This window comes from Tenrec ecaudatus, chromosome 10, assembly GCF_050624435.1.
Source record: "Tenrec ecaudatus isolate mTenEca1 chromosome 10, mTenEca1.hap1, whole genome shotgun sequence".
Taxonomy (NCBI): Eukaryota; Metazoa; Chordata; class Mammalia; order Afrosoricida; family Tenrecidae; genus Tenrec; species Tenrec ecaudatus.
The window spans coordinates 50,242,001-50,270,000 of NC_134539.1; the positions used below are offsets into that span (position 1 = coordinate 50,242,001).

A 28,000-nucleotide genomic window follows, 5' to 3' on the forward strand; every position below is an offset into this window, starting at 1 on the left:
ACGTATCTGCGCACACACACAGTTTTGTTGGGACATCTTTCATGTATCGTGCCAGTCGGCTGTCCAGTCACATCGAGAAGAGTGGTGCCGTCCTGACCGGCCTTGACACTGCCTCCAGGGGTGTCGATGGATTGTGGCGTCCAGCAGAATGAAATCCGTGACAATCTCCATCTTCTCTCCGTGGACCGGATGTGGCTTATCGGTCCACCTGTGGAGGCTTTTTCTTTCTGTGCATTGAATTGCAATCCATGCTGATGGCAGAGGCCTTTGACCTTTATCGGCAAGTGCAGTCTGCCCCCTTTGCTCTTGGTAAGGAAGGCTGCACCATCTGTACATGGCCGGGCTCCGTGAGTCTTCCCCGTCTCCTGATGTGCTGGTGTTCTCCCACCACCAGTACCGTGTCCCAGCTTCCTCACTCAGCAGGCAGCTTGAACAGGTAGGATGAAAAGATCCAGCCTTGCTGACTCGAAACCATGCACTGTTCCCTGTTCCGTTTGAACAGCTCCTTCTGGGTCTGTGTGTCGGTTCTGCGTCAGCACAATGAAGTGTCCGGGAATGCTCACTCTTTGCAACGTCATGTGTAATTGGTTGCGATCCACATAGCTGCGTGCTTTTGTGTAGTCACTGAGGCGCAGGCAAACTCCTTCTTGGCATCCTTTGGTTTATGCCGAGGTTCAACTGACATCAGCCATGATTTCCCTTATTCCGTGTTCTCTTCTGAATCTGGCTGGAATTTCTGGAAGTTCCCTGTCAGTGTATTGCTGCAGCCAGTTTTGAATGATCTGCAAAATTGTACTTGCAGGTGATGTGAATGGTAATTGTTCCATTATTTCTGCATTCTGTCGGGTCACCTCTCGGTGGAACGGGCATAGATATGGATCGCTTCCAGTTGGTTGTCCAGGTAACTGTCTTCCAGGAGTCTTGGCCTGGATGGGCCAGTGCTTCCAGCGTGGCATCTGTTTGTGAGAATGTCTCCATTGGTATTTTATCCCACCAGCTCCTGGAGCCTTGTTTTTCAGCAAAGCCTGCCGCGCAGCTTGGCCTTCTTCCGCAGATACCTTCAGTTCTTCATCACATCGGCACCTCCTTCCATCTTCTCTCGACATTTTCCTCATTGGTTTTGCCCATAGAATCTCCAGTGTTGCAAGCCAAAGCTTTTTACAACCTGAAGAACTAAAAAAAATTTTAAAGTTCATTTCTGGTTCTTTCAGCTTGAGAAATGCTGTGTGTGAGTGCATTTCCCATTTTGGTTTCCTCCCTCCAGCTCTAGTTTAATTCCTACAAGAGCTCACTGGAAGGTGCTTTTGTCCTACGTTTCCAGACAGGAAACTAACACGCTAACAAAGCGAGCTAGTCACCTGTCCAAGGTCACACCGCCAGTGACTAGGACAGCTGGAGCAGGAGCCGGGCCGCTAGACCTCAGCCTCCTCACTGTCAACCCCGAGGCCTGTCCTGGGTGCACACGCAGAAGGACCCAGGGGAGACTGGGTGCATGTCACGGCAGTGCAGGCTGGGGCTGGCGAGCGGAGGGCCCTGTCCAGCACAACAGAGGGGCTGACAGAGATAAGGGGACGAGTGGCTACCACCCAGATCAGATGGCGCGAGTCAGAGCTTGGGCTTTCTTCTCATGGCCAGAGGTTCTGGATCCTGGAGAGACATCAGAACCGACTGGGATGCCCCTTTCTAGCTGCTCCCTCAGTGTGATGACACGGCCGTCTCCCCGAGGGTCCCAGGGGTCCCTGTGCAGTGCCTTTGGCATTGAGGAGTCGGCTTGGCAATGGGAAGATCCGGAAGGGCGTGGAGGGGGCGGGGGGAAGGCGAGCCTGGTTGGGCAGTCGACATCTGGCCTGTTGAGAAGTCTTTGGAAGAAGAAGTTGGGTTGGGGAGGAATGAGGAGGGTCTCCCCCAAAGGCATGAAATGTGTGAGAGATGATTTGGACAGAGGGCGGGAAGCAGATTGTGGGTATATTTAGGAGGTTTGGCCAGCAGTACGGAGTGGAGAGTCAGCTCAGATTGTTGCTGAAGTCAAGGCTAACTCCCGCTGGGGGCGGGGGAGCCCCAGCTAAGAGGACATGCCTCGTAGCAGCGGTGACTTCAGCCTTGGCTATCGTGAGCCGGAGGAGCCTGAGGAAGAGCCAAATGCAAGCAGAGCGGGCGGAGGCTGCTGCACCGACCTGGAGCTCGGGGAGAGTGCGTCTGTGCTGCTGAGGGTGACGTGGGGCTATCACCACGAAGGCAGGACTCGAAATCCTGACCCAGGAAGAACACTGAAAGCCCAGGACCAGAGGAGGACAGAAGGCCCTGGACGAGACAGGAGGACGTGGCAGGGAGGGCGCTGGCCGGAGGCCACGGCCGGAGCAGGTGCTGGCGGCAGACCTCCAGCTGCTGCAGGAGCTGTACGCCCCACTGGGTTTGCTCTTCCTCGGGGAGGGCAGGGCACCGCTGCAGACAAAGTCGCCAGTTCACACTTTGTTTTGAACAGCAAGGGAGGCTGGGGAAAGTGAGTCAGCAAGATAGAGGCAGCGTCTCCACTTGTTGCCTATTTTGGGAAAGCGTGGTTCCCTATTAGCCAAAGCACAGTTGCACTTGGCGGTCACAGCCCCAGCCCAAAGCTCAGAGGGACAGGACACACTCAGACAGGCTCACTTGGAGAACACGTGGCCCTGCCAGTGCTGTCGGCAGCCCATGTGTGGCTCAGTGTGTGTGTCCGCGGGGGTGGGTGGTGGTGGTGGGTGGTGGGCGGGGAGTGAGGGTGGGTAAGTGCAGCATCCATCCACTTTTTAACCAGGAGGCAGCCCGAGGGATTGCAGGAAACTCCCGCCCTGCTGACTGCCCTCAAATCAAATTGTGCTTCCCTGAAGGACGGCCACTCGACTCAGCAACATGACAGACCATTCCGGAAGGCTGGAAGCGAGCGCTCATGGAACTTTCTCCCCGTGCCAAGCACTTTCTAGGCCGTATCCCCTTTTGCCCTCACGACAGCCCTGGATGTGGGGAATGCTGTAGCCCCACTCTGCAGAGAGGAGGACGTTGAGGCTTGTGGAGGCCCAGGAAGTTACCTGAGTTTCTATAAGGACAGCTTGTATTTAAAAAAAAATCATTTTATTGGGGGCTCGTACAACGCTTATCACAATCCATCCATCCATCCATTGTGTCAAGCACATTTGTACATTTGTTGTCATCATCATTCTCAAAACATTTGCTTTCTCTTGAGCCCTTGGTATCAGCTCCTCATTTTTCCACCCCATTCCCTGCTCCCCTTCCACATGAACCCTTGATTGTTCAGAAATGATTATGTTGTCATGTCTTGCATAGTCCAACATCTCCCTTCACCCACTTTTCTGTTGTCCATCCCCCAGGGAGGAGGTTATATGTAGATCCTTGTAATCAGTTTCCCCTTTCTACCCCACCCTCCCTCCACCCTCCCGCTATCGCCACTCTCACCACTGGTCCTGAAGGGATCATCCTTCCTGGATTCCCTGTGTTTCCAGTTCCTATCTGTACCAGTGTACATCCTCTGTTGTAGCTGGATTGGACAGCTTGCATTTTGTATGCAAATTTTTACCTTGACATTTTAGAAACGGTGCTGTGACTGACCTATTTCACTCAGCCTAATGTCCTCCAGGGTCCCCCGTATTGGGACGCGTTCCACGGATCCCCTGTCACTCTTTAATGGTGTGCAGTATCTCGCTGTGGCGTGCCCCAGAGGTTGTGACCCGCCCCTGCCCCCGTGGGCGTTTATGTCGCCTCCCTAACATCCCAGCTGTTAGGAACCGTGCTGTGATGAGCGCAGGGCGCCCGGTCGCTCTGTGTCACGTCTCTTATTTCTCTTGGACACGCACCAAGTCGTGGGGCTGCTGGGTCACGTGCATCTCTATTTTTACACTTTCTTTCTTTGAAAGAAGCGTCACCCTACTTTCCACAGTGGCTGAGCCATTTCACAGCCCCGCCAATGGTCTCGGAGGTTCCGGTCTGTCCACATCCTTCTTGGCATTTGCTGTTTTCTCTCTTTGGAACTGTGTTGTTCAGGCCGAGGTGAGAGGGCATGTCCTTATGGCTTAGCTTCAGTCTCTCTCGTGCCTCATTGACGGCAGGCCTTTCTCATGCTTGTTGGCTGCCCGAGGCTCTTCTTTGGTGAAGTTCATTCGTTTTTAAATTTGGATTGTTTGTCTTTTTTGCTGGTGAAGTCTTCTATACATTTTAGAGATGAGTCTTTGGTCTGATAGGTCATTGCCCCCAATTTCTCCAGTCTGTGGGTTCTTTATTTACCGTTTTGTTGGTGAAATTTTTGATGGCCACCAGTGCGTAGATGCTAGGTGGTCCCAGCCCTGTGGTTGCCTTCCACTGTTTGTGGGTTGTCAATTGTACTTGGTAACATATGTATGCAGTTCACTAAAGGTCCCTAGTTTGCCTCTTTCCATTGACAGTCTTCATGGTTCTAAGTTTTCCATTTGGGTTTGTGGTCCATTGTGAGCTCTGTCTTGTATATGGTGCGAGGTAGGGGCCCCGTTTTATTTCTCTGCAAAGGGGTAGCTCCATTTTGGCCAGAAAAATTTGTTAGACATTATCTTCTCACTTAACGTGTCTTGGCCCTTTGTCAGTGATCAGCTGTCCATAGGTGGATGGACTCCCTTCTGCGTTCTCCAGTCTGCTCCATTGGTCTGTGTGTCTCTTGTTGTGCCCGCACCGGGCTGTCTGTCAGACCAGGGCTGCGTGGTCGTCGTTTTGAGGTCAGGGTGTGTGAGGCCTCCGACTTTGTTCCTCTTTGGTTGTGTTTGACTTATCCCAGGCCACTTTCCTTTCCTTACCAAGTGGGCGATGCGTTTGCCCGTCCCTGGAGAGAATGCTGTTGGAATCTGCATTGGGATTGCATTCTGTGTGCATTTGCCTTGCATGGCACCAACATCTCACAGTGTCCTTCTACCCGTGAGTATGGTGTGTTTCCCCACGTCTCTAGTTCCCTTTTGGCTTCTTGTGGTAGGCGTCTGGAGTTTTCTTTGTATACATCTTTTGTTTCTGTGGGTTAAATGTATTCCTAAGGATCTAAGCTCTGCGGTGGCTGTTATAAATGGGATTGTTTTCCTGTAAAGAGTTCTCTTGGTGAGAGTAGAGGGATCTGGCTGCTTTTTTTTGTTAAGGTTGGTTTTGGACCCTGCCGCTTTACTGAAACTTTGAACACTGTGGACAGTAGTCCCAGTAATGATCTTGCCGAGTCTCCAGGAGTTTCACTGTGTAGGGTGTGGGACTTGAGCATGGAGTGAGCCAGTTTCTCATCAACCCATTGCCTTGCAGCCAATTCCCACTCCCCGTGACCCTAGTGGTAGGGTTTTCAAGGGTTTCTGGATATTTATGGGAGCCGATAGCCTCAGTTTTCTTCTGTGGAGTTACTGGTGGGCTTGAACCGCCGACCTCGTGGTCAGCAGCCCAGCGCTGACTTGAAGGCACCACCAGGGCTCCTTCTTTGCTAGCCTGGGTGTCTTTGATTTTCCTTCTCTGCCCAATTGCTTTGGCCAAGACTTGCAGGACAGTGCTGACTAGGAGTAGCCATCCAAGGCATCTTGTCCATTTCCTGTTCCCCAGGGGACGGCCAGCTCGTGCTTATTAAGCATCAACTCTGTGTGCACAGTCATCTAAACACACCCCATGCATTAGCTCATTGAATCCTCACACCTCCATCTGGATGTTGTTCCTTTGGATAGCGGAGGAAACCGAGGCACAGAGAGGCTCAGTAACTTGCCCCAGGCAGCACAGGGAGTGGGGGTGGTAAAAACCAGCTTAGAGTTCAGGCTGTAAGGCACCAAACCCAGGTGCTGCTGTCTTTTCCACATACCCTGCACCCACATCAATGACACGTGCACACATATAACATGCACAGTGCACACAGGGCATGAATGTGCAAGGCGGCTGGCTGTGTCACTCCCATGTTGTTTGGGTAGACTCTGGGGTGCTTGCACCCAGGTTACAGCTCACTTGACTGTCTTCACGGGAGATGAGCACACCCCCCCCCCCGCGCCCCAAACCATCCTCTTGCTGTCAGTAACCTGTTGGTCGGTTCTCAGCTACTCCTCACAGCATTGAGAGTGTTGTTCTGTTGTGCGTCACTGGCTGAATGCGTAACGGCCACCTTCTGAGACCAATAGCAGGTGAAGCAGAAGCACCTGTTTCACAGATTGCCACGCACCTGACAGTGGCCGTAAACTTTTTCTGAGAGAAATGGGACAATGTACAGCAAAGACCTAGGCAACGTTTACCTCCTCATGGCGCTCACAGAGGGAGCGGTGAGGAGCCAGGCTCGGAAAGGTGCTGTGGGCTTGGCCCTCACATGCGGTGAGCAGAGAGTCAGCCCCTTCCCCTCTGTGGGCCACCTGGTCTATTTTAAAAGGCAGTGCCCTCTGAGGTCCTTGAGTTACAGAAGTGAGCCACTTAAAATTTTTCCTTTCAACACAAAACCGTGTTTTCAAACATAGACAAGAGAACAAAGTACCACGGGATGAAGCTGCCTAGACCCGTCACCGAGCCTCAACACGAGCAAGGCGGAGCGCACCAGTTACATCTGTGTCCCCACCCGCTTCCTGGATGGAGTGGGTTCCTTTCGCGCAAACCCACGCTCTGTGTCCATCTCTGAAAGAAGGTTTTCCCGGGACCCCAGGCAGCGTATTCACAGCAGTCTCAGTGGGGGTGGGGCCCTTCTGTTGGATGACACGCTAAACGCTGAGTCGAAGCCACCGAAGCCGAGTTTTCAGACCGTGTACCCAAGAACAATCTGGAAGCAAATCATACTGTTGTCTTCACCCAGTCAGACCAACGTGCGTATGACTGAAGAATGTACTCTTTCATGCTTGTCGCAGTGAAACACGTGGAGGGTCTGCTCGCCGTGTGCCCAGGTTCTGGTCACTGTCAGTGCCTGCTGTCATTGAATCTGCCACCAAGACAAAGCCTCACTGCCCCGGCCAGTGGCCTCGTGCTGGAAATCCCAGCCCAGGGCGGGCAATGAATGAGAGCTACACGGTCAGTCTTGGCCATGGAATGAAAAAGACATTCCATTTATCTCCCGTGGCATCGCCCTGTAATCAAGACGGTCTAAGGCACCCTGAAGCCCTTTGTTGCCGAGTTGATTCCCTCGTGTTGTTGCCATTGACTGCACTCTGACCCCTCGCGACGCCAGAAGGAAGCCCTGCCCGGCCATGTGCCGGCCTCGCAGGTGTTAGTTTGAGCCCGTCGCCAGCCCCGCAGGTGTCAGTGCATCTCCTGGACAGGCTTCCTCCCTTCGACCGAGCATGCGCGCCGTCTCTAGGGGCCGGCCTCTCCTGACAAAACGTCCAAAGTTTGTGCGGTGGAAGCTCGCCTCCCTGGCCGCCGAGGAGCGTACTTCTTCCAACACAGATGTCTTTGTCGTTTCGGCAGTCCAGGGCGCGTTCCAGATTCTTGGCCAGCAGCGTCACTGAAGTGCATCGATTCTTCTTTGGTCTTCCGAAAAAGAGATGGGGCCATGGAGACCTGCCACCCCCACAGAGACAGAGTAGAACTGCCCCACTGGGTTTCCAAGGTTGTCATCCTAGTGGAAGCCGACAGCTGCATCTTCCCGCACGGAGCGGCGGGTGGGTTCGAACCATCGACCTTGTTCTTCGTTTGTAGCCTGAATCCTTTCATCACTGTGTCCCCACAGCTCCTCAGGCCCCTAGAGAGAGAATGGCATGCATTCTTAAAACCCATGCCTTTGTCATTTGTAGTATGTGTCGCTGGCGTTGTGCCTAAAAGTAAATTGAGCTCATGGATCCTCTACAGAGTCTTACTCTGACCATTTGGATGGATTTCCTTCTGCCTGGAAGGGTCCTCCTCGCATGGTCTCTAGCTCACCTCGTTTGGCTTGCTTTGCGCTTCTCAGCCCCAACTGCCTCGTCCCTCGGAGCCCCCAGCATCTGCTGCCTGCATAGTCCATCCGTCAACCCCACCCTGCTGTGTGACGCCCCCTCGCATTGCTGTCTTGAACTGGGCTTTAAATCTGTGCGCGTTCGCCTTGTTGTCCAGGCGCGGCGGTGGCAGCTTGCCCAGTGGCTGCCAAGCACAGGCATGATGGATTCATCCATTCGTCAAGCCCTCACGGAGTGCACCGGGCCCTGGCTCAGGGCTTGGCATTCAGAAGTCGCGGGGGGCGGTCTCTGAGCCTTGGAACTCAGTGTGTTTTCAAGAGCGTGTTCAGGGAGAGTGTTTCTTTCCACGTTCAAAATGGACTCTCTGGTGTGTTGCCCGGTGCTCAGGTTGCACGCAAAGAGTCATCTCTCTTTCTCCAGAGATGCTTTCTTCAAAAACTGACTTCAGAAGCAGCTCATTGAAGGACCCTTAGCGGGAGGCTCCTGCCCGCAGATGTTAATCGTGACAATTTGCTCTGCCTCACTTCTCATGAACTCACTGGAGGCTCCCCTCGCAGGAAGCAAAGCTCAGGAGGCTATTAACCATTCAGCATTCGCTAAGCACCAGGGAAGGAAGCTTCCACTTCCCAACGACAGGCAGGGAGAGGCAGCATTTGTTTCAGTGAAAGCGTCCCCCAGGGGGGACACTTGGGGTGTTTGAGCTGTGTCCAGCGTGCAAGGGAGGGTGGAGCCCTCAGATGCTACTGGGGCCTCTCTCAGGTGTGTGGCACACCACATGAACATGTCGAGGAGCTTGGCAAGGCCTCCCTGGAGTGGCAGCTCAGGGCAGTGTCTGCTGCTTGTGACGCTCACTGTGGTGGCTGCCCCGGGTTAGTGCTGGCTTGGCCACTTCCCAAGAGGGAGAGCTATTTGTTTTGGGTGGCGGGCTGGCGAGGTGGATATGAATGAGTGGCTCTACTGGGATGACTTGATCATTCCTACGACCTTGTTTGGGGGTGGGGATGGGAGAGCAGCTGGGGCCAGGGCCAGAGGGTATGCGGACCAGATGGTGTGGGAAGAGGAGGGCTCGGTGGCAGGGTTTGAGTTGCTGGTGAGAGCTGTCTAGGGTTTAGGGCTTGAATTTGAAGGGCAGGGGGCCTCTCTGATGATCTGTCCCCAGCATCCCGTATCCCTGGGCCTCACAGCCTCCTCTTCCAAAAGAATCCTAACCTTTATATTTATAACGATCCTCCAGACCACTGCTCCTTGATGGATAGGGGCAGGCAGTGGGGAGAGAATGTTGCAGGTTTGCCTGGAGCCATATCTCCCCAATCTGGTGCCCAGATCCCATCTCAGACCTGCTGGCTTTGAATCTGCAGGAGCAAGCCCTGGGGCAGAGTCTCGGACAGGCTTGTCAGGCCATTCTCCTGGGCACCCCTGGTTGCAGGCACTGATGAGCGACCATTAAAGCAATTGATGAAGGGACTAAGGTGCACCTGACCCAAGCCCTGGTCTAATACTCAGTTGCCTCCTATGCATGGGAAAGTTGAACCGAAGCGTTTGACTGGTGGTGCTGGAGAGGATTACCGAGAGAACCAGGGCCAGCCCAAAGGACAGACAGATCTGTCCGGGAAGAAGTTCAGCCGAGTGCTCCTCAGAGGCGAGGACGACCAGACTGCATCTTGGATACTTTGGACACATTATCAGGAGAGACCAGTCCCTGGAGAAGGGCATCTTATTGTGTGATAAAGTGAAGGGGCAGCGAAAGAGAGTTGTCAGGCCCTCAAAGCAGATGGACCGACTCCGTGGCTGCAACCGTGGGTCCAGGCATAGGAGCCATTGTGAGGAAGGCGGGCGCAGGACTGGGCAGTGTTTGGTTCTGTTGTGTGCAAGGTCCCTGTGGGCCGGAACGGACTGGATGGCACCCAACACCATCACCACTGCCGAAGGGGTCTGCACTGGGGATGAGGTGATCAAGGAGGGGGCCAGGGGACGAAAGAAAGCAAGCCGACAACTCTCGTGTTGGCACGAGATGTGGGAGAACTGAGGGTCTTACAAACATTCACTAATTGTCCCCCCCTCCCCAGCCCGATGACAAAAGATATGCTTGTTCCCTGTGGAAAACTTCAACACATGGAAAACCCCAGGAAGAAGGCCACAATCCCTCAGAACACCCCCCCCACACACACACACACCACAGCCACAGCCAGGCCATTTCATGGGTGTTTTCTCTCCCAAGAGAGAAAAGACTATTACTATGTTTACATTTTGCAAGAGGGTGTTTTTCATTTTAATTAAACTTAGCTTCAGCCCCCATTTATTTAAAATGGCCAAGTATTTAACCAGTCTCCAGTTGTGGGACAGGCCAGTGGCCCTGGTGGTGGACCTGACCAAAAAGGCGCCTGGCTGAACTCCGCCCCCTGGCCCAGTGGGACATGACCTGTCTGCCAGGCCTGATTTCATGCTTATCTGTCAGCTGCCAGCCAGGCCAGATTGGTCTGGGCGGACCCTTTTGGGTCAGGACCTTGAGCTGGAGACTTGTAAGAATGGGCTGGCCCGGGTCCTGCCTGGACTTGGTACAAAGGTGCTTGAGCCTGTGGTCTCTTAGCTCGTCTCCTCCACTGGACAGAACCACTAGGCGCTGAGATTGCCTGTGGGGACCAGATGGACCCAGCCTACAACAGGTAGAGCTGTGAAGTCAATTTGAGCTTCTGTGATTGGTGAGGAAGGGCGGGAGATTGCGTGCACGAAGGTATAGGGTGCTTGGGTTTCCCATGAGAGGGGATCACCACGGAACCTCAGTTTTTCCCTCTGTAGAATGGAGATTCCAATTCCTCTTGGGCTGACCTCTCAGAGCTGGAAGGATCACACAAGACCAGGAAGTAAAATGCCCTGTGAGCTGCAGGGCATCGGGCGAAACCCCACGTTTTACTTGACACTGGCCTCTGCTATCGCCCACCCGGTGAGCAGGTGCTAACTCAGCCTCTGTTCTTCTCCCAGACAGAGCAGACTCATCGGCTGCATGAGCTTTGGGGTGAAATCCCTCCTGACTCCAGACAAGGTGGGTCCTGGGGGAGCATCTGGCAGGATCCTGCCATCGGAATTGGCCAGGGCCTCTCCCGGAAGTCCTTGGCACTCCACAGAGATAAGGGGATCACCTCACTGTGTTTGCCACCTGCCTGACCCAGGGGGTCTTGGGCCCCTTCCTTGGTTTGCCTTTGGTCGAACGAAGCTGTCGGGTAGTCCAAAGTTCTCCCTGAAGTCTCCGGGCTTGGTCTCTGCCAGTGAGGACCGTGGCTGACTCCTCTTGGTCCAGCATGCCCCTGGGGGAGAAGGGCCAGGTGCTGCCATCCTCTGCCCTGGGGATCCTGTTGCCATCCAGCCATCAGGTCGTGGTTCAGGAGTGCTGGGGACAGTAGCATCCTATAAGGAGCCTTCCTCTGGGCTGGCTGAGCTTCTAGAGACCACTCCCACTGGGTGGCCACGCCCTTCTCCATGTCCACTCTGCACTACACCCCAGGGAGGTGTTGTAGACAGTAGATGGGACCCAGCCCCACCGTGAGGTCAGTTTGAGCTTCTCTGTGTGTGTGTGTGTGTGTCTGTGTGTGTGTGTGTGGTGGGGGGTTGGTGAGGGGACACAAAGGCGAAAGATTCTTGGGTTTCTCTCGAGAGGGGAGACAGGTGCAGCAGGAGGGACATGTTTCCTTTGGCACCTCCGGAGATGATATGGTGGTTCTGCCCTCCGCCCCCCCCCCAGCTCTGTGTGTGATGGTGAAAACTGGGGGACAGGCGCTGAGGACCCTTTACCTCGATGTGGGTCTCAGTTCTCTTCTCTTAGCTGCACCCCCCACCCCCGTGCACCCTAAGGGAGGCTTTCCTGGAGGTGCAGGTGTGGGGGCGGGTGACTGCCTGACCTGTGCCCCCTAGACCTAAGCACATCACCCTTTCTCTTGTGACAGGAGATCAGCGGCTGGTACTACCTTCTGGGGGAGGACCTGGGCCGGACCAAGCACCTGAAGGTGGCCAGGCGGCGGCTGCGACCCCCCAGAGGTACGTACGTATGTGTACACACACACACACACACACACACACACACACACACACACACACACCTCCTTCCACTTCAGCCTGCATGTGCCCCCCTCCCAAGCTCCCTTCCCCTCCCTGGGTGGTGGCCTTGTCTCCCTGTGCTTTGTGGCCCCTGTCACTCCAGGCGGTGACCAAGCTTGCCTTGTCTCCCTGTGCTTTGTGGCCCCTGTCACTCCAGGCGGTGACCAAGCTTGCCTTGTCTCCCTGTGTTTTGTGGCCCCTGTCACTCCAGGCGGTGACCAAGCTTCCCCGTCTAAGAGCAACTCCTCAGGAGTAGCCTGCTCGCATGCAGACTGCAGGAGGCTTCCCGCCCGTGCCAGCCCACCGGGCTGGACTTTCTCAGAAGGCGTTAGGGCCCTGATTCCACATGGTTTGGCTCCTGTCACCCCTCACTGATTGGGAGCAGGGCTGGAGACATCTGGAACAACCTTATCCCAGACTCGGTGGCCTCAGGCATCCCCTCCGGGTGGCCTTGCTTCAAGGGGCAAACTGCGCCACGGGCTCCCTGCACTGTGGATCTGTCAGCAGCCCTAAGCCGCAGGACTTGGAATTTCCACCCTCCTTGGCCGAGCCTGGGGCGTCCTCATGCCCTCGAGGCTGGAAGTGGCCTAGGCAGCCCCACGGGCCTGTGCCCAGTCCTGTCCCCTGGGTGACCCGTGGAATGGTCCTTTCATCCCACCAGAAGCTTTCTGACTCAGTGCTGTCTGTCCCCTTCCAGACCCACTGCTGAGCATGCCAGGAGGAGGGGACACGGGGAATGGAGACAAACTCCAGGTATGTGGGAGGAAGCCCGGGTGGGAGCATGGATGGGCTAGTCTCTGGGTCCCCAAGCAGGGCAGCATTTGGTGTCTGAGGCTTGCTTCGTTGGATACTTGGGGCCCCAACAGAGTCTTGGATTCTGAAGGGAGTCTGTCTTCAGCGTCCTAAGGGAGGTTGTACACACCAGAGCTCCCCTTGGGTCACGCACAGCCTCGGCAGCAGAATGAAACACCGCACTGGGCTCACAATTGCTCCTGTGTTTGAGCCGTTGTTGCAGGCCCCCGCTCCAGCCCACCTCTCTAAAGTGAGGGTGAGCCCCGTTTCATTGTGGGGGGTGGGGGCGTCAGGCTCAGAGACACTACGTTCCACTCTGGGGCCCCATAGTGAGCAGGGGTAGCAGCAGCAAGGCCTGCTGGACTCCTACGTGCACAGCCCCATGCTCCCCCTCCTGGATGTGACCCAGTCGGGAAGATAGGACACTGGTGTTTTCAGTGACACTGTATTGTGATTTTATGTATTGCTGCGGGGAAGTACTATCAAGTCATTCCAGCTCCCAGCAGCCCCGGGTACAACAGGTGTATTATGATTCACAAAACACTTCCCCCTTCACCGACTCTGTTCATTAATTTGCTCACTCACTCCTTCACCCATTCAGTAGTTACCAGACACCGACACAGGCCGTATGGTGCTTACGCGTTGGGCAGCCAACCATCAGATGAGCGGTTCAAAACCACCACCTGCTCCTCAGGAGAAAGATGAGTCTCTACTCCTGCAAAGGGCTTTCCGTCTCGGAAGCTCACAGGGGACGGTTCTGTTTACCCTGGCCTCTCGGGTGGCGGTGAGTCGAACCGACTCGATGGCAGAGAGGTTGGTTTTGGTGACGTGGTCCAGGTGCCGGGCGGGGGTTCCGGGATGCAGCTGCAAACAAGATCCCAGCCTCCCTGGAGCTAACGATCCAGCATGGAGTGCTGTCCAGCCTGGCAGTTCCTCGCCTGTGGTGGCTCGTGAGCGCTTGAAACGTGACTCGTGTGGCTGGGGAAGTGACTGCTGACTGTGTTCCAGTGTCCAAATCAATGCCAATGACGGAGGGCTGCCTGGCTGGACGGCGCAGCTTGACAGCCACTTGCCAGATGTGCTCTCTGGTGGCTCAGGTGCCCAGTGGGGTGTTGAAACCTTTCCTCTGGCTGTTGCTGAAAAGACACACAAACACACACACACTCTCTCTCTCTCTCCTCGCTGAGCAGAGCAAGGACAGTGCCTGGTGAATTTCCCAGGGATCTGTGGGGGTTACCTGGACCCCACATAGCCCAAGTCCAGCCACTTTCGGAAAGCCTTGTCTTAAGCTGGGCTTAGTACACTGGGCATCGTCCTGCACTGCCCCTGGCTTTCTGGTTTGGGTGGCAGGAGGCTGGGCACAGTGGGGGTGATTTCTGAGGCTTGACCAGCACTGGAGGGGAGGTCATCTTTCAGCTCCTCACTGAGCCAATGAAGACATGGAAGTCAAAAAACCTGGGTGACCTGCCAAAGAGGGGCTGGACCCCAGGGGCACTCTCTGGCATCAGAGATGTGCTCCAAGGGGGGTGGCAAGAAGGCAGGGTCCTACCTTGTGCTGCCTTGCCCAAGGAGATCCTGGGGCTTCCTTGCCAGGTGATTGCCTCAGTTTCTTCCTCTGGAAGATGGGGCTGCTGGCTCTGTGGGCGATCCCGGGGCCCTTTTCAGATTTGACACAAACGATCACCCTCTGCTGCTAGCAGCCCATTCCACACATGAGCAAACTGACCTTCAGGTCACCCCTGGGGCAGGCAGGTCCTGGCTCTGCAAAGCCTGTGTGCCTCTTGTCTTATGATAGGGGTGCCTGTGGGTCCCCTCCTCCCCCCTGCATGGCAGGCACCTGGAAGTTCCTTAGACTGAACCAGTCCCTCGCCACCCCACGGTGCTGGCAGGGGGCGGGAGTGCTGCTGTCGGTGGGGCGTGTTTTCTGCCTGGGCTCATTCTTGTCCAGCGAGGAGGGGTGTCTGTGAGAACATAGGAATCACAAAGTGGCCCCTGGCGGAGAATGTAGCCAGAACAAAGGCGCCTTCTCCCTGGCCGGGGCCTGGGGAATACTAACTAGTTGACAGGAATTTTAATATAAAACTCTCCCTCTTCCTTGTCGATCCGAGGTTGCAGGAAGCCTTGGGGCTTATCGTGCAGAGGCACACAGCGCAGACAGGGCTTGGGGAGGTGAGGGGTGATTTCCTGCTATTCTTCTGCGGGGCGGGCTTCCCAGGGCGGTCATGCCAGGCTGACGGGGCGCAGTGCGGGCTCCCGCGGCTGGGGGACAGCAAGGTTTTCATGGGGCCGCAGCCCAGGCAGGACCTGCAGCCATGAACCGCTTCCAGGGGCTCTGCAAGGTGTGCTCGGAGCGCCGCTATCGCCAGGTGCGTGCTTGGCCCTGGGAGGTCCACGGGTGGGGGCTCCCCACTTGGCCATCCCCACCAGCTCCCTGTGGGGTTGTTCTGATCCAGGAAGAGGGGAATTGGACCTAGGTCGTACCTGCTGCCACCGCCCCTCTCTCCGGGTAAGGAGACCCAGCTCAGCGCCCTGTCCTCTCCACTGACTGGGTCGGGTCCAGAGTGAGGTTATCTGACTGGTAGCCCCTGTACTTTTATTTTGGGTGGGTGGGGACGGGCATAGGTATAAATAGACATCCTTAGCCTGGGCAGCTGGGAGTTTCTGGAAGAGGTTTGGTATATTTGGGTCTTTGGTCCCTTGCTTCTTATGCCCGCCTGGTGTGTGTTTGTGATACGTGTGTGTGGTGCGTGTGTGGGTGGTGGTGTGTGGAACTCCAGGCTTCTGTGTGTGTGCATGCACACACGATTTCCCACCTCCCCAAGTGGCTCAGGATTCCTGGGACTTTACAGCCCCACTTCCCTGAGAAGGTTTGGCCTCTCGGCCCCCAGACTTGGAATGTAGGGCAAAGTGGAATGGGGGCGATGACCCAGTTTGCCCCCAAGCCCCTTCTCTCAAACTATGATGAAGCTCCCCCCACCTCTTCTTGGAAATGGGATGGGGGCAGGGACAGTGAAGGCAAGGGCTGCCTGGACTTGGGAAATGTCCAGCGTCGAAGAGCGCCCCGAAGTGGTTCTGAGTTTTAAAGCGTGGGAAAAATCCTTCTGCTGGTTTTAGTAACCAAATGGGAATCTGGGCCCCTGACTCCTTCCAACACACAGCGCTTAGGTCACAAGAGGCACACAGGGGGCCCCTCTGCTCCCGGCACCCACCCAATAAGGGTGCCCCTGCTCTCCCTCCAGCCTGGCCCAGCTCTCAGGGCCTGCCCTGCACACCCAGCCTCCAGGCCAGCACAGCTCCTGGGACATCAGCACTGAGCAGGGGGGGGGGGGGGGGGGAAGCAGAGGACACTGGGTAGGAAGTCTAGAAGCCCTTCGACCTCGTGGTCACCTCTGGGCTCTACACGGTAGCGTGGGCCCCGTGTGAGTGTGGGCTGGGATGGGGGTCTGGGCCCCGCAGCTCAGACGGATCCTGGGTTGGAAGTTTGCGAGTGCAGAGTGCAGTGTGGGACCTGGGCTGAATCCGGCTCTACCCCTCCTTAGCTGTGGCTGGAAGCAGCCGCCCCCTCTGAGCCTCAGGCTTCTTGTCAGTAAGTGGGGACGATGCCTGAATGTGCAGCTCCTGGGAACAGTGTCTGGAGGTCCACCCAGGAAGGGATCACAGGGCAGAAATGAGGGGTTGCTACCGTGAGACCAGGAGCCACGACAGCCCCTGTCCTGGACAGGAAAGAGCAAGAACCATCCCCAGGAAGGGCTGTCCCTGCCGGGAGCCAAGAGGTCCCAGGCTCGGGACAGGACTGCTCCCTGCACCGCCTGAATCTGAACCAGAGGGCTCAGATCTGGGAGGTGTGTGCGTGTGTGCTGGCACTCTGCCGCAGTGTCCTTTTCTGTGAAGTGGGCCCACGAGATCCAGCCTGTGTTCTTCTCTGCGGTGACCAGGACCTCTGGGCCGGGTTCTCTCAGGGTGGCCCTTGCTCAGTGGAGGGAGTGTCGTTGGGCTTCCTTCACACCCGGAGCCAGGAGACGAGCTTGCCTGCACGATGCCCCCACCCATTTGGGTTGGTCTGCTCCTGGGCTGGCTCTTTGGAGGCCTGTTCTCTGCAAGGTGGAGACGAGGCGGCCAGGGTGTGGGAAGGGGGGCTGCTTTGCTGGGGCACATGGCAGCACCCAGGCAGGGGAGGCTGCGGTCTCTTGGTGTGGTCAGATAGTGGGAGGGTGGGTGGGTGCTAGAAAGGCTTGGGTTGAGAGGGGGGTTTCAAGGGGTTACAAAATGCCCTGCGGGGGCCCACGAGGTGGGTCAGGCCCCAGGCGTCCCTGCCCACCCCCACCCTCGCCCGGGCCTGACAGCGAGGGCCGCTCCTCTCCTCCACTTCCGCGCTATCTCCAGAGTTTGTTTTTCTCTCTCTTTCCATTTTCCCCCTCTTCCTGTCTTAGCGGCATGTTTTCCCAGCATTCTTATGGGAACAGGGTATTTTCCTGCTCCCTCCCCGCCCCCTTGTCTGTCAGATTTCCTGTTTGACAAACTCGCTTTGAATCCAGGCCCAGGGCTGGTGGGAAGCAGAGCCTCAGGGGCCCCCAGCGCTTCCATTGGAGGGGGGGGGGGGGCGCGGGACACCCTGCTGCCATCAAGCCTGACCTTTGGGCAGTTTACAGGTGAATGCTGGGCACCCAGTCTCGAAGGCCCAGGGGGCCTCCCCTCGGCTTTCTCCAGGACAACTGAGCAGGGACCTCTTCCTCAGCACCGCCCCCCCCCCCCAAGTCTCACTTCCCGGGGTTCTCTCAGAATCTCTTTCAAAACCTTGTTCATTCAAACCTTCTCAGTGACCTTTGGCTTGCTCTGCGGGTGGGCCGGGGCTGGGTCTTTGGGGGCAGCTGCTGAGGGTGTGTGTGCAGCCAGGCTAAGCTGCCGGAACAGCTGGTCTTACTGTACCCCGGCAGCCCCCTTGCTTAGCCGTGGCAGCTGGTCTTACTGTACCCCGGCAGCCCCCTTGCTTAGCCGTGGCAGCTGGTCTTACTGTACCCCGGCAGCCCCCTTGCTTAGCCGTGGCAGCTGGTCTTACTGTACCCCGGCAGCCCCCTTGCTTAACTGTGCTGCGTGTCCACTGTGCACCAAGGGTGGAGATTTACACAGGAAACCCGTCGTCCATCCCGACCCACAGGGGCCCTAAAGACCGAACAGAGCCACGCTTTGGCATTTCCAAGACCTTCCTTCCGGCCAGGTTACTTTTCTTGGTATCTTTCCGCACATTATTTCTCCATCAGCACTAACTCACAAGGCCCTTCCCCACCCAGATTGTCGTCTCCTCTCTCCTTTGGCGTGGCCTTTGTTAATCTGATCTGTACAGGTCCTCCTTTATGAGACCATGCGGACGAAGCCAAACCTGGCTGAAAGGTGGCTTTGGGGAATATTTTTGGTTTCAAGGGTTTTTCTTCTTCTTTTTTTTTAAGGATAACAGGGTTATTTTTTGGGGGGTGTCATGGGGGGCAGCCTCCAGTCTCAGTGACTCCAGAGATTCTGGACCCCCAGGCGAATTGGAGGCTTTGTTTTATATTTCTCTCCCTTTTGGAACCAGGATTCTTCTAGAGTCTCTGAAGTCCTTTTGGCCTCTGATCCCAACACAGTCCATCCAACCTCACGTTTTGCTCTAATGGTCCCGGGCTCTGCTTGTCTGGGCGAGGTCTGTGTACGCCCGTGTCCCTCATTCTCTGTCCCTCAATAACTCCTGCATGCCAGAGGGCCTCACCACGTGTGTACCACACTGGCAAACACACCCAGAAAAGTAGGGGGTGTGGGGCTGCTAAGCAGGCGCAGCTCATGAGGCCAAGGGCTACTTTTGAAAGTCCGCACTGGATACCTGTGTGACCCTGGCCTTGCGCTGCCCCTGCTGACGGGAGACTGAGTGTGTGGTGTGTCTCCACCCGCTCTGAGAGGGTGGCGGCTGAACTGGCTCTGTCTGTGGGCTCCGGCCCTGAGCATGGGCTCCGGCCCTGAGCATGGGCTCGGCATGTGGGCCTGTGCTTCAGGACCTTCCTGGAAGGGAAGAAGGGACCAGGTGGGCAGCGGCTCACAGGTGAGGTGGAGCCGTGTGGGTGCTGGCCTGCTGAGCTGCCCCGGACAGTCCTGCCCATTTGCTGGGACCGAGGAAGGCAAGGTTCACTCTGCCCAGGTTCTGCCCACCTCTGCCTGGGCTTTCCTCCTGAGCTCTCAGCCCTCTGGATGGGCTCATCCCCCAGTGCCTGCAGTACCTTGGCTGAGATAGGGGAGGGGAGGGAAAGGAAGGGGAGGAGGGAGGGAGAGGGGCTTTGGGGTGGGGCCTGTGGGCTCCCTACCTTGACCTTGGGGCTCCTGGGAGTAACCGGGCAGGGCTCTGTCCTAGATCACCATCCCCAGGGGGAAGGACGGCTTTGGCTTCACTATCTGCTGCGACTCACCAGTTCGAGTCCAGGCTGTGGATTCCGGTAAGTGAGCAACATGGGCCAGGCCCCATCCCCTCAGCCACCACGCCCCACTGGGGGCTTTGAGACTGGACAGGGAGACCTAGGCTGGACCAGTAAGAATAATATTTGTAAATGACCACCGACAAAACCCGAGGTTTATGAAAACATACTTACATATATATATACACACGCGCACAAAATGAAAACAGGTTTTTGTATCTCGGCTCCCAGCCTCCTTGAACAGGAACGAAACCTATATTTTCAGTAAATGGCAGCAGAGGAAAATGAGAGTAGTTTATGAACCCTGCTTGGAGTTGGTATTTTATTCTATCCCAAGCTGGATTAGCATTTAAAACAGCCAGCCCCCACTTAGTGCCAATAAAAGGCTTCTCTCAACCATGGAGTGAGACTCAGGTGGGCCAGATCCAGGGCTCGGGGCTTGGGGTGGCTGGGGCACAGTGGTGGGTGGCATGCGAACCTGGCAACAAGGAGGGGCTGTCAGTGGGCTGGGACCTCCCCCGGGGGTGGGAGAGGGACAGGGCCCGTGGGGATGGTGGGTGACAGAGGAGTGAGCTGTGCTCAGGATGAGGCAGAGGGAAGAGGAGAGGGCAAAGGCCCGAGTGAAACTCAGCAGGTCTAGCCCCCGCCCCCCCCCCCCCCTTTGCCTGCAGATGGAGAAATGGCCCTTGCCCAAGTCACGATGGTGGCAGAGGACTCAAGTTCTTCGGGCATCTTGAGTGGTTTTTCTTTGTCCCTGCAGGGGGCCCCGCAGAGCGGGCCGGGCTGCAGCAGCTGGACACTGTGCTGCAGCTGAATCAGCGGCCTGTGGAGCACTGGAAATGCGTGGAGCTGGCTCATGAGATCCGGTGCGTGGGGCAGCAGTGGGCCTCGGGCGGATGGCCGCCCCCATCTTGCCCTGCTCTAGCCCATGCCCCCTCCGCTGTGCTGGTACCCCTGCACCTGGCTGTCCAGGGACTCTGCTTCTGGAAGGCTGGGACACAGAGCTCTCCAGCAGAGCCCCTGCTTCCACTTGGCTCCTTTGGCAGATTTTCTCTTTGGGGTCCTGTTCCTGCGACCCAGGAGCTGGGCGGAAGGACGTGTCAGTGCCAAGAAGGTTGAAGCGGCACAATTTAAGCATCCAATAGTTATTACTGTTATCTTTGGGCTGTGTTGGGGTTTCCTATAAATGATGATGCCCTGGCCTTAGGCTGCTGATCGCAAGGCCAGCAGTTTGAAACCATCAGCCACTCCGAGGGGGGAAAGGCAAGGCTTTCTACTCCTTAAGAGTCTTGGAAACCCACAGGAGCAGTTTTGCCCTCCGTTCTACAGTCACTACGAGTCAGCATCCACTCGATGGCAGTGAGGTGTTTTTGGGGGGGAGGTGGGGAGCTGGATGATGCACATGGTTTGCAGCCTTCTGTCAACCCTAAAGCTTGGTTACTTGAACCTGCCCCGCGGCACTGTGGGAAAAAGGCCTGGCAACCTTGTATTTCTGTTAAGATCCCGGCCAAAGGGAACCCAAGAGAGCAGTTCTACTCTGGGACACCTGGGGTGGCCGTGAACCAGAGGGGCTCCCAGGTGCCAGATCTTGATCCTGCATGTATGCGGAGGGCTCAAGCCCCAGGGTGCTGTCATGTAAGCGTTGGACCGCCCACTGCAAGGTTGGTTCCAGCCTACCAGCTGCTCCTCAGGAGGAAGACGAGGCTGTCCACTGCTCCTGGCAGCCTCAGAAACCCCTGCTGAGGCCTCTGGGAGTCCGCATGGGCCTGATGGCAGTGGGCTTGTTGGCAGTAAAGCCCTCACAGCCCCCGTGGCTGGTCTCTAGAGTAAATAGGGGAGGGTGGTCCACAGCTGGCTTGCGAGGCCCCACCTGCTCGTGCTCTGCGCAGGGCAGACATCCTTGGTTGAGTACGGGCAGTCTCTCTTGGTCCATCCTGGCATTACCCGCAAAGGTCATTGCCAGCCACTGCCAGGCCGACGGGCGGTGACTTCAGAAGCCCTTTCCCTGTGTCTCTGCCCTGCTGCCCATGGGGGGCTTCTCCATGCCTCGGCTTCCTCCTCTCCAAGCCCCTCATCCTGGCTGACTTTGGGGTACCCCAGGCTCACCTCTGTGTGCCTGTTTCCCCTCCCCATCCCCCCCGAACCTCCAGGAGCTGCCCTAGCGAGATCATCCTGCTCGTGTGGCGCATGGTCCCCCAGGTCAAGCCGGGGCCTGATGGCGGGGTGCTGCGGCGGGCCTCCTGCAAGTCCACACAGGACCTCCAGTCACCGCCCAACAAGCGGGAGAAGAACTGCTCGCATGGGGCGCAGGTGCGGCCTGAGCAACGTCACAGCTGCCACTTGGTGTGTGACAGCTCCGACGGGCTGCTGCTGGGTGGTGGCAGTGGCTGGGAGCGCTACACCGAGGTGACCAAGCGAGGCCAGCACACCTTGCCCACGCTGTCCCGCGCCACGGCCCCCACTGACCCCAACTACATCATCCTTGCCCCGCTGAACCCTGGCAGCCAGGTACGGACGGCGGGTTTGGGGACAGTGAGGGCTGTTGGGTCCCTGTGGAAGCCCATACAAACCCAAAGACTCGCCGTTGTGCTGACGGGAGACTTTAAGGGGCTGGGGTTTCCAGACCAGGAGGTAGGGCAAGCCAGGCGTCTGCAGGGCTGTCGTGGGGAGAGAGCACAGGCGGGCCCCCATGGCCCCAGGGCACAGCTGCAAGGCTTTGGGGGGATGCTCAGGGCAGAAGCTTTCACCCCCAGAAGGAAGCCCTTTTAGCACCTTGCTTCTTGGCAGTGGGGTGAGCCACCTTGGAGGGCAGTGAGCTCCCTGTTGTAAGAGGCATGTAAGCAAACCCTGGGTGGGCAACTGCATATGGTGACGAGACAGTGTGTTCTCTACAACGTGAGTCCCATGGGACATCCCAGGGAAAATGTGTCCTTAGTCTTGGGAGAGAGTCCCTATTCTCTTCCTATTCCTGATGCACCAGGGTCTGTTCAAGGCCCTGTGTGTGTGGGGGGGGTAGGGGGGGTCCTCTGTTCTCAAGGAGACCACATTCCACAGGCTTGCTTGCACACGGCGCCCTCCAAGCCTGCAGTCCTTGTCCCATGGTACCAGCCTTCCGTGGGGTTCACCGTGGAACTGCTGCTGTAAAGGGGGTTGGAGGATTGGTTGAGGGGCTGCGCTGGGTGAATCTCCAGGGACTCGGTGTTCTCTCCGTGGGCTGGATAATGGCTGCGTTTGTCTCGAGCCTCCATCTGGCCCGGCTCACCTGGGGCCCACAGCCTGCCTGGCAGCTCCACCCCACTCTGGAACTGAGGCGGTTCTCCCATCTTTCCTCTGCAGCTGCTGAGGCCCGTGTACCAGGAGGACACCATCCCCGAAGGTGAGTCTGCCCTCGGCTGCCCTGCTCTCTGCCTCCTGGTCAGCACCCATGCCAGAGGGGCCTTGCCTTCCAGCCTGTGGACACTGCCCCCACTTCTCTGCTCTTGGTACTTCATCCGTCTCACGGAACAAACCATTGTCTTTTCTCTGGGAACCTGATCAAGGAAGGGAGGAAATCTTCCTGGAGCAGCCTAAGACCCAAGGTCACCAAGACTCCCTCTTCTCAGTTGAGATTCCTCCAGTTGCCCTGGGCAACCTCTCCAGAATGTGGTTGGTTGGTTGGCCGGCCCAGGCTGGGAGGCATGGCTTTTGGGGGGCTGGCAAGCCTCCGGCTTGAGTTCCAGCTGTGCAGCTTTGAATAGACACCCCCCCCCCCCACCGTCCACTTGCTTTGCCCTGGCTTCTCTAGCTGGCAAGTCCTGCCATGGAGAGTCGCGGGAGGGTTGGATTAGTTGGTGGTGGTGAGTAGCAGCCCGTCTCCTGTGTGGGCAGGTGTCTCAGAGGGACACTGATGCCCCTGCAGTGTGAACAGGGTCTGCTCCTGTCTCCTTCCAATCTCAGCCTAAGAGCGGTCCGGCTCCTGGGAAGCCTGAGGGGGGTCTGTTTGGTGCTGGACCGGGTGGCTGGTGGCATCTGGAAGGTGTGGCTGGCCTTGCCAGGTGCCTGTGATGCCCAGTTTGGGCGAGCTCGAGCGCTTCCTCTGGGAGCTTCAGGATGCCCTTTGACCTCCTCCTTTGGCCTGTCCCTGCCTCCTGCGGGGCTTCCTTCCTTGCCACCTATGTGCCCATGATGCTGGTTTGCAGCCACCACATGGAAGGGCGCCCGTGGTGCCCTCCCTCCTCATTCCTCTCCCAAGGCCTTTGCATGGCGGGACCTGGTCTCTTGGGAATCCGTCTGTGCCCCTTCGGGGGGGAGGGGCAATTCTGATCCTCATCTGGTGACGAGTCGTTTTGACAGGTGTCGTCTGTCGGGTATGTTGGGTGAGGGCAAAGAGGCCAGCGCGACCCACAGGTGACCTGACTCGGCAGAGCCGCAGGCCTGGCTCATTTCTCTGTGTCCACTGTTCAGCTCAGGACCTGGCAGACGCCAGGCACCCCAAGGGTTTTGGCCGAATGCATGGCTGGAGGGGAATCAGTCTGGTTTCCTGCAAGGGTTTGCAGGCTGGCCAGGGAGCACATCTCTCCTCCAGCGGGAGGGGGTAGGGACGAGGGAACTCAGACCCCTTGCTCTGGAATTGAGTCCCTTGAAGCCGCAGAGATGCCTCCGTTTCTCTCCCATGTGCCCCCCCCACCCGTGTCCCTGTCTGAAGGGCGCAGCCATCTGAGCTGTGGGGAAGGGCACTGGACAGTGATCTAGGACCAGCGTAACTCCTCAAATACATTTTACTATGATCTAGCCTCTGTTTCAGGTAGCTTTGCTCTGTGTGGGGGATAGGTAATGCTTCCCCAGAACCTGCTGGAGGGCCCCCAGAGGTTAAGGGTGTCACCAGGCCTGCCAACAGCTCGGCTCCCGGCTCTGATGGGGTCGCCTGGCTTCCTTTCAGGAGGGAGGGCTGAGGCCTCCTGAGTTGAATAGGGTCTGGTGCCCTTCCAGGGCCTGGGGCCGCCTGCCTGCTGGCGGCTGGCATGTCCCCCCGGGGGCTGCCAGTGCCCTCGCATTGTCCCCTGCTCCGTGAAGGCGGCCCCGTCTCAGACTTCCCACTGCCGGGGCGGAAGGCCTGCCAGGCTGGCCTCGGAAGTCTGCATCTCAGCCCTGTAATTATTGTGCCTGGCCAGTGGGGTGAAGCAGGTGGGGACGCGGCGGTGGGGGAGAGATGCTTGACTTTACTCCCACGGAGCTCAGTAGCCGGGCTGTAAGATGCGCTGTTTTCATAAAAGCTACTTCTCTGCCCCATCTGGGAGCCGCACGCCCATTGGTGTGCAGATGTGGGGGGTGCTAGGGTGTGACTCCCATGTAGGCTGGGCTGATCCCTGATGTTTATTGCCCAAATGACCTTGGCAAGCCACTCTACAACGCTAGGCCTCCATTAGCCGACCTTTATAACGAGGGCACACAGGCCGCCCTACCTGAAGGCAGGGGTATCTGTTGGGGACTTTATTAGTGTGCCCCAGGGTCTGTGCCAACCTGACACCTGGGAGAAACGTTTCTTTGTCTTAGTCTGAGCCTGAGGAGCAAAGAGCCCTGCACACACTGCTCTCCGTCTTCTTAAAACGAACCTGCTTGCTGTGATTGGGACCAGGCACAACAAACAAATACCAGCTCACCTTGGGTCTGCAGGAGCCGCTCAGAGACGCTGACCACATCCGTCGAGTTGGGCAGCCTTCCTCAGCCCCCCTTTCCAGGCGGCTCCTCCCCCACTGGCCTAAACTCACTGCCCCTTAACTCACTGCCCCCTCAGGTGCCTAGCTCCTCTTTCCAGTTGCTGCTGTTGCCCCTATCCCATCCTTCTAGAGCAGTCTACTCCAGGCAGGTGGTTTTTCCCCACTGGTTGACTGTTTGGAAAACTATTGCTTGGTTTGAAAAAGATGCTCAGGTTTAAGACTTAAAGATGATCGCAAGGCAAGGGGTTTTAGGGGCTCATCCCAAAGTCTGGAGTCCAGGAGAATTTGAAACTCCATCCTGCATTTCCCCACTTGGGAATCTTGGGGCGAAATGCTCAGTCACTGTAGCCGGGCTCTATCCAGTGCTCTGGTCTCCTGGAGGCAGCCCTCATGTGGGGTTTGCCTCCTCTGGGCTGGGCTTGGCCACAGACTGCCTAGTGCCAGGAAGGGCCTGTGGTCCTGTTCATGGTCTGACGCATACCCAGCAGACCTCCTGCCCCTACTGGTGGGCTAGTCACAGGCCGGAGTCAGTGGCCTTTCCCAATGACAGTTCAGTCCACTCAGCTCCCTGTGAGCCTCCGCTGCCCTGGCGCAGGCCTGGGGGAAGCTGTGGCTCAGAGCGGGGCGAAGCTGTGCAGGGACCAACAGCAGGCCCCTGGGGAGTCCGGGCTCAAGTCCAGGTCTCTTGTCCCACATACATCTTTAGACTCTGGCTGAGTCTTTTTGGCGTAGCAGCTGGGGTCGGGGGTGTGGCCAACCCTGAGTCCTCTGGGCCTGGTGTCCAGCCAGGGCCAGGTCAGACGCAGAGCCGGCTAACCACTCCTCTGCATCTGCCCTCCCCGGCCCCATCCTGGGCTTCATGCATGCTCTGTGGAAACGGGAAGTGGTTGAAGTCATTGCGGTTAGAGTGTTGCCCCAAGAAGCGACTGTGAGCGGTGGTCACTTGTTGTTCTCAGTCTGCTTGGTGAGAAGGGCATGGGGTGGGCGGGGGAGGCTAGTGTGAAACCCCCGGAGCCGAGTGTTGACTCTGAAGCGGTAGCCTCACGTTGGTGGGGAGCTTCCCCAAGAGGTACTTGGGGTCAGGCCACCTGTTCAGCTGAAGCGACCTCCATGGCTGGCAGGACTGGGGGTGGTGAAAGCAGGTAGGTACCCAGGATGTGGGCTGCCCAGTCGCCCACCTGGCAGCAGACATCCCTTGAAGAGGTCGGTGCAGGTGTGGGTAGGCCTTGACGGCCTTGGAGTTTGCCACTATTGGTTGGCCTCCTAGGAAACCCGGGCTTTCAGTTGCCTGCCCCGTGTAGTGCCCATTTGATGGGGTGCGATGAAACCCTGTGGCCCAGCCCCACTCTGGCCAGTGTGAGGGCATCCTCCTGCCACTGTACCAGGAGCTCTCGTTCCTGGAGACCGTGGTTATTTTGTGAGTTGGTAGCCACTTCAACAGTGCCTGCTGGCTGGGGTAAAGTCTAGTGTTCCCAGAGTCCTCTGGGGCACCTGCCTTGATTGTCCACGGGGAGGGATCAGAAACAAGAGCAGTCACTTAGCAGCTAACTTGTGTTACTGCGCTGGGATTCCCGGGAAGGGGCGGGTCACGAATGGGTAAGCATTTGATTGGAGGCACTTCAAGCCCACCCAGAGGCTTCTCTGAAGACCACAAGCTTCACAGTCTGCTTCTGGAAGGCCACAGACTCAGGCATCTGGTGGAGCGTGCTGCGTTCTGCTTGGGTCAGCTGACCGCAGCAACAGGCCCGTCTGGTTCCCAGGGCTTCCCCGGGAGCCTCTCCCCCGCCCTCAAGCTGCCCAGGGAGCTTGGTACTGTTGGCACATGGAGGGAACCGAGACTTGACTGAGTTCAATCCAGGCCAGCAGGCCAGCGAGCTGGAAGGGGCGTGGGAGCACAGCTGTCCACTCTGTGGATTCGTAGCACCTTGTGCCAGAGCCGGCCCCTGGTAGATGCTAGACTAGAGGATGGCGGCTGATCAGATGAGTCTCCACTCCTTGTCCCCCAGACAGGATGCCTTTGCGAGGCCGATGGAAGCACCCCACAGACTGCCACCGCTTCCTCCTCCCTCTGTTCCTCCCACAGAAGCCGAGAGTCCCAGCAAAGGGAAGGCCCACACCGGGCTGGGGAAGAAGTCCCGGCTGATGAAGACAGTGCAGACCATAAAGGGACACGGGAACTACCAGAACTGCACGGTCATGAGGCCACACGGTCCGCACTCCAGCTACGGCACCTACGTCACCCTGGCGCCCAAGGTCCTGGTGTTCCCTGTGTTTGTTCAGGTGAGCTGGTGGCCGGCCCCAAGGGCTCCCTCAGGGGGAGGCGAGAGAGAGAGGAGGGGGCTCTGCCCCAAGAGAGAGGGCACCCCGTTTTCTCTCCCTTTCCCTCTCCCCTTCACCCTGTAACCATTGACGCCTATTTCTCTTGCTATGAAAACCTTCCTTCCCTGTGATTTTTTTCCCGATGATAAGAATGGTCTCAGACAGGATTTGTCTTCATGTGCGATGGGCGAATGTCGCCACTCAGCGGAATCCCTTAGAAATTCCTTCGGGTCTCGAGGTGGCCGTTTCCGGCGTCCTTCTTCAGCGATGCATCCTATGCCATCGCCTGTCCATACCAAAGCGTACCGGTCCGGTCCCCCACCTGTGGGCACGTCGGTGGTTTCCATCTCCTTGCTGTCGGGAATAGCGGTTTGATAAACACGGGTGTGCCCTTGATCTGCACGTGACCTGCTCCCGGTGTTTCCTTAGGGAGAGAGAGGGCTGGGCTGATGGCATTTCTGTTGGAGAGCATCCTTTTAGGAAAGATGCTAGGGATTCCGGGTGTACATTGAGGGACCAGAAGCTTCTAAGAGGAACAGGCAACTGGGGACAGGAGAGCCCAGCAGCAAGAGGGCACCCCCCTGCCTCCCCTTCTTCCTCTGGGGACAAGGTAGGCCCTCTGCCACTTCCCTCTTGCTGAGTAGCCCATTCGCGGGTCCTTGTGATGTGCTCAGGGCCTGTGAGTCGGGGCTCCCTCACCCAGTGGTTTATCTGGAGAAATCAGAGGGTGGCTGCTTCTTGACCAGCATCTTGTCCCGCCTCTTTCGTGTTAGCAAACCTCAAACTCAAAGACAAACTC

General features: G+C 57.2%; 1 protein-coding gene across 4 annotated transcripts in view; it reads left to right on the plus strand.

Moving 5' to 3' along the window:
- The first annotated feature begins 15,064 nt into the window (after positions 1–15,064).
- Positions 15,065–28,000, plus strand: part of RGS3 (regulator of G protein signaling 3) — a 95,745-nt gene continuing 82,809 nt past the window's right edge. For all 4 annotated transcript variants that reach the window (XM_075560357.1, XM_075560358.1, XM_075560359.1 and 1 more), the window contains exons 1-6: positions 15,065–15,118; positions 19,126–19,207; positions 19,947–20,052; positions 21,337–21,694; positions 22,523–22,562; positions 26,966–27,162. In XM_075560357.1, the coding sequence (XP_075416472.1) occupies positions 15,065–15,118; positions 19,126–19,207; positions 19,947–20,052; positions 21,337–21,694; positions 22,523–22,562; positions 26,966–27,162 (837 nt within the window). The remainder of the gene's footprint in view (positions 15,119–19,125; positions 19,208–19,946; positions 20,053–21,336; positions 21,695–22,522; positions 22,563–26,965; positions 27,163–28,000) is intronic.